A 6393-nucleotide genomic window follows, 5' to 3' on the forward strand; every position below is an offset into this window, starting at 1 on the left:
TTGGTATTGGTACTAAGGATCTGATCCCTATGTCCAAGAAAGTCATCTCTGGATTAGTTGCACAGATCGTATTATTTGGGAAGGAGATGGGTATTGTGCTAGACTCTCTTGATTCAGGTAAGTATATATCAAGGAAAGAGCAAGCAGATATGATTATTGATAGTTGGTGGAATCAGGGTGTAGAAGGGGAAATAGAGATCACTGAGGAGATAAATCAGACTATACAGTCTATTCAGGAAGAGGATGAGCTAATAAACTATGTAAATGTTCCAGCACAAGTAAGCCCAAAGCCTATCGTGAATCAACTTCCATTAGATTTCATAAGCAATGCATTAAATGATGGTGATGTCAGTGAACCAGGCCAAGACACAGGGAAGCTTCCATGCCAACCCACGCGTCAACAGAGTACAGCTGAAAAAATATCTGAAGAGGTAGTTATTGACATCCTCTTTGACAATAATACTGGAGAATATGAACCAGAGAGAAAGAAATTATTAGAGGAGTCCCAGGTTATACAAAGGAAAGAAGAGAAAATGAGTACAAAATCAAAAGTACAAGTGCTTGATGGATCACTTAAGCACAAAAAAAAAAAAAAAAAATGTACCTCCCCGCGACGACTAATAAAATTCAAGGGAAAGCTAATTCGACTCGATTAAAGATGTTTTGATAAATGATCTGGGTGATTGACGGGAGCTTTCGACCTACAAATGTCAACTTTGGCAAAACAAAATGGTGGATGGTATATCTATTCAAAGATGCTACCAGAAAACCAAAGATATCATACAATGCATCAAAAATTTAGCTAAGCAAAAGCAAACTTATTAAGACGATTGGCAGCTATAGTTCATTAAGGAAGACGGCCTCACTGCCTTCATAACAGTTCTCAAAGAACCGTACTTCGGCTATGCACAAGCTGCAAGCCCTACGGATATAGAGGATGCTTATGAATTCCTTTGTAAATTTAAATCTAAAGAGTTGACCGCCTCATACATGGCGGACACGAACAAAACCATTTAAAAATAATTCGAAACCGCACCCACAAAATCACGTTACAGAGGGGAAAACAGACACAGAGTCGACTAACTTTAAACAAACACATGATTAACAACCATGAAATGATAGAAAAAGATAATTTGAGTAATTTACAATCCGATACCTTTGTCTGGTTCTAAAACGCCTTTCAGATTTTAATTTGAAAATTCAACCTGACAAATGTAAATTTTTAAAAAGAGAAACAGAGTTTCTCGGACATATTATATCTAGCGAGGGAGTGAAACCAAATCCCGAGAAGATAAAGAAAATTATTAGCTGGCCGTTACCGAAAAATCAGAAAGAAATTAAGCAATTTCTAGGTCCAGCCTATTGCTATCATCCATTCATTAAAGATTTTTCTAAGATAAGCCGTCCAATGACAAAGTATCTTAAGAGAGAAGAATCAGTAGATTTGCAGGATTAAAATTACATACAAGCTTTTTCAACTCTGAAAAAATAATTTCAACAGAACAAGTGTTAGCATACCCGAATTTCGAGCAACCATTCATATTAACGACATACGCGTCCAATACGCCATTGGGGCTATACTTTCCCAGATTCAAGATTCAATAGAAAGACCAATCGCATTTTCTTTAAGAACCTTGAATAGAAAAAGAAGCTTTAGCTATAATTTGGGCCGTCAATAAATTCAAAACTTATCACAAGTATGTTGCGACGAACTATGCATAGGACCAGTTCTGTTAGAACCGTAATGAGAGGCGTTTGCTCAGTCAGGTAGTAAATGAATATCACATCTCCGGGACGGATGATCACATGGCGACCGTGACAAAGTTTAACTAAGTGACAGATATCCACACACAATGCACAAATTGATAATAATGGAAAAGATGGACAAAATTTTGTCAGATTCAAATGTAACCATAACTGTAACCTAGGTGAAAGTCAACAACATATTGGAACAACACCAAGAGCTCCACGAGTCACATGAACTTAAGCTTTGGTTAATTTTTGTATCAATTCAGGTCGTTGTTCTAGATTACAAGCAACTGGAGAAATACAACAGAAAAAAAAACAATAAAAGCTTTGGCAGCAGATCTTCAAAACGTTTTAGGATTTGGAATACATATCCTATATCATTCCTGATATTGGAGACAGTGGACGTGCAGCTGACGTCCATAAAGTAACCACAGGTCTTGTTATTACGCAAATGCGGAACAAAGAAAACCGATGCAAAGGGTGAAAAGCATTGCAGTACTAAACCAAGTTTAGTTGGGCTGACAGAAACAAACGTGATGAAAGTGCCTGATTTTTAAACTTTCACGTTTATCCGTATATGAATTTGCATTGAGCGCGCCGAGTATTCATCGAGATCGTCCCCTACTCTCGGGGCAAAGAAGATTCATAAATTCAAGTGATCTTGAAAGTGGAACAGTTTATCGAGTCTTACGTAAAGTAATTTTGTTTTATGAACCGAGTTCGAGTTTCTAAATCAATTGCAACCAAAATTGCAGCAGTAAATGAAGTGTAACTCAATTGTACAAGCCGGCATTTCTCGTCGGTGTACTATTAAGAGCAGACGTTCCGGAAACCCTTATGACTACAGTAATCTCATGACGTCACCTGCAACGCAACTGAGACGCATCCGAAACAAGTGTAAGGAACGAATGTCGAAGAGTACGCCTCCTCCACACCTAAACGAGCGATGAGAGGGTGGGTCAATAAGAAGTAATTTTAATATGTTTAGAGTAAATGACTAAGTGATACGAAAAGAAATATTATTTTTGCATAAAGTAATGAGTATGTACAATGTCAGAATTTGAGTCGATGAGCAATTGCTATCAAAAGCTAAAGGCTTTGCAGTCTAATGTAAAAAAATCAATAAATAATATAAACACAAACAAAACTTTACGGGCGAAAGACATCCAATGTGATTTCGTTTATCAAGATATTGAAGATTATCTACAACATAATTACGAACAAGTAGGAGAATTGAAATTTTCGGAAATTTGTAGGAGCACCCGACAGTGGAAGTTTGAAATCCATTAAATAATCAATCAAAAACTTGCAGAAAATTAAATTCGACTTGCCAAAAATAGTACGTTAGACATTAAACCTGTCACATATATTTCTGTTTTTTATAACGAGTTGAGGAAAAGAGTTAATTCAAAAATTGCAAACATGGCTCATCCGGCTGTTACACCAAAAGTAGATCTAAAACTAGGCACATCCCATGTGCAAATCTTTGATGGCACAGCGGAACATTTAACAACTTTCCTTGACGCAGTGAGTTTGTTCCACTCAAATGTAGAAGAAACATTTGAGGGGGCAACGGAAGCCCAGAAAAATGACCGGCTCGCCAAGCCGTGAGCGAAAATCAAAGACTAGCCTAAACTTTAGATGCGGTTAAAAATCACTGTATGCCGAAAGTATCGGCAGAAAACCTCATAGCTAAATTATTTTTAACTAACTCTTTTAAACTAGCTGCAATCAAACAAAAGAAAGACGTGACTGACTTTTGCGAACAAATCGATTAAATTACCGCTCAGTTGAAATATGTTTATTTGAATGAATGAACTTGATGAATAAAAAAGTATTCATTCTTAGTAAACAGCGCACCTTTACTTTGAGTGGAAGACAATAGTGCTCCAAAAGTTAAGTTTCACATGACTTCCACTTTGTCCGTAGTCACGGTAAGAGGACAGACAGTGTAGTGGAAAATAATTTGTCTGAGGACTGATGTTAGATTCCGGGGTAAGCCCGCTTGTCCGATTCCACTGGTGAATGTTGTGCATGCGCGTTTCGGTACCACTCCCCGGGCAAGGAACACTGGCCTACGCTACCAAAGGCCATAGTGACACACGAACATTACGAACATTTCCCTTGTTAAGTGTGGGAATAATGAAGAACTGAAAGCAGAAAAAGAAGAAGAAGGTGAAGAAAGAAGAAGAAAAAGAAGAAGAAGGAAGCCCAGGTGAACGAGAAGGACGCTCTTACGACGATGGAGTTGCTGCAAGTCGACCACCTCAACGAATGGCCGCAATGGTGAGCTCACAGAAAAGTAAAATAAAAAAACAAAAATTATGAAAAATTAAAACAAGTGTTAGGGATTTTTCATTTGTAAGGCTAAGCATGCAGCCAGTTTTGTCGGAGTAAACGACTAGAGTAGAACAGGAATCAACGTCTTTTTACTCGATTCTACGAGCAAGAAGTTTTTTATCCGTTTTGACATCCATCGCCGTTATGTCGCAAGAAGAACGTGAAAGATTAGTCCAAGCATGCCAGGTCGGTCGGGCCTTGGTGGGACCGATGAGGACAGCTGTCGAGAAATTAAGTACGGGGGGTCTGAGTGCTGCCCAGGTGCAGGAGGTTGATGTAGACAATGATGAGGAGATCCTCGTTCGGGGAATTGGAGATAACCCTGTGCGGGAATTAATTCTAGCAAAGGGAATAGTTCCAACATATCCGTTGGAATACTTCGCAGCTAATAACTGGAGCAAGCCGACCATAACGTTACCAGCTGCCAGACCGAATACTCCTGTCGGGGGGTATTACCATCACATTAAAGGAAATATCAGGAAGGATCCGCCATCAGTTGGATCAGTTCTCGCTTTCTTAGAACTTCTATGTTCTACCCTGCAGGATACACTCCGATTCGATTGGGTGAGTCTGGGAGTCCCGATCGGAATCAAACACCATATGATCTCACCTCTACAACTGCTGACAGTAACCCGTGGCTCAATCGCACCGCAGGTAGGCGATAGTTCAGGTGCCCCAACCTATGAAGAATTAGTGGATCTCGGGATGCTCATCCTAGAGGGATTTCGAGTGTTCCATGCTACCAATCCGGCATATGTTGACAAACTGCGGGATGCCCTTGAGAACCAGCTCACCACACCGGCTCTCCGAGATGCGATCGAAGTCGCAATTGTCAATTTGGCGGCAGTCTATATCGACACGGAATTTATGAAAATGCAATGTGCGATAGATATGTTCTTCGCCATGTTCCCCAAACATCCCATGACAAAACTTCGTTTTGGAACATTGATCCTATCATACAAAGACTGCACAGGAGTAACTGCAGTCGGTCATGGGTGTGAGTTGATGAGTCATAACACGAAGATATTCACCCGGTGGTTAATGACTCCAACCCTTCGACAGGACTTTAATAGAATGAATATTCCAGGTCAGGAAATCACCCTCCCATACTCATATGGACCGTACTTGTCCGGACTTGGGTTAGTCGACAAGAGTTCCTATTCCGCGACCCTCAACTGTGGACTTCATATGTTCACGCATTTAATAGGATGTGCCGTCCTCTCGACAAGGTCAATCAACGCGATATTTTTCCAGCCAAAAGGCTTAAGTGCTATAATTGACAACGCGATTCTATTTATCTACGCACATTCATGTACCGGATCACTGCAGATGCAGTTCTTCCGTAAACGAGAAGTAGGGGTGGTGAAGGCGATCGAAGAAGAAGCCCGTAAGCAAATTGAAGTACTACGTAAACAACTGCTTGAGTTCGCTGCTGAAGAGGACGAGCCAGGTGCAGGCAATCAAGAAGGAATCGAGGAAAAGTCCGGATCTGTACCAGAAGATGGCAGCACCGGGGGAGGTGGAGACCTGGAAAATATAGATGCGGGCGACGTTGACGATTTCTATCCGGAGGAGCCACGAAGCAGAGATGCCTTGGACTGGTACTCCTATATAGCGAAACACTGCAAAGGCTCGATCCCAGATCGCATGCGAGCAGTCGCATACAATAGATGGTCGCAAGTCAAGGATGTTCGACCAGGAACAGTGGGTGAATTCGCGAAGCGAATGGGAAGGGCACAAAATCATTAGGCTCGCCGATAATTCATAAGACAATCAAATAACCAATTAGATTTAGGGAAGACAAAATATAGTATGAATACTAAGAAAAAAAATATATATATAAAAAAAAAGAAAAAAAAAAAAAAAAAAAGAAAAAAAAAGGAAAAAAAGAAAAAAAGAAAAAAGAAAAAAAGAAAAAACGGTAAGAGGACAGACAGTGTAGTGGAAAATAATTTGTCTGAGGACTGATGTTAGATTCCGGGGTAAGCCCGCTTGTTCGATTCCACTGGTGAATGTTGTGCATGCGCGTTTCGGTACCACTCCCCGGGCAAGGAACACTGGCCTATGCTACCAAAGGCCATAGTGACACACGAACATTACGAACATTTCCCTTGTTAAGTGTGGGAATAATGAAGAACTGAAAGCAGAAAAAGAAGAAGAAGGTGAAGAAAGAAGAAGAAAAAGAAGAAGAAGGAAGCCCAGGTGAACGAGAAGGACGCTCTTACGACGATGGAGTTGCTGCAAGTCGACCACCTCAACGAACGGCCGCAATGGTGAGCTCACAGAAAAGTAAAATAAAAAAAC

The 6393-nt window shown here is 40.4% G+C and overlaps 1 protein-coding gene across 1 annotated transcript; it reads left to right on the forward strand.

Annotated features, from left to right (window-relative positions):
- The first annotated feature begins 3549 nt into the window (after positions 1-3549).
- LOC134223773 (uncharacterized) lies at positions 3550-5879 on the forward strand. The gene has a single exon (XM_062702998.1). It carries the CDS (start codon positions 4234-4236, stop codon positions 5836-5838), a length of 1605 nt encoding a protein of 534 aa, XP_062558982.1. The 5' UTR covers positions 3550-4233; the 3' UTR covers positions 5839-5879.
- The last annotated feature ends 514 nt before the right edge of the window (positions 5880-6393 follow it).

This window comes from Armigeres subalbatus, chromosome 1 (assembly GCF_024139115.2).
Source record: "Armigeres subalbatus isolate Guangzhou_Male chromosome 1, GZ_Asu_2, whole genome shotgun sequence".
In the NCBI taxonomy this organism is placed as follows: domain Eukaryota; kingdom Metazoa; phylum Arthropoda; class Insecta; order Diptera; family Culicidae; genus Armigeres; species Armigeres subalbatus.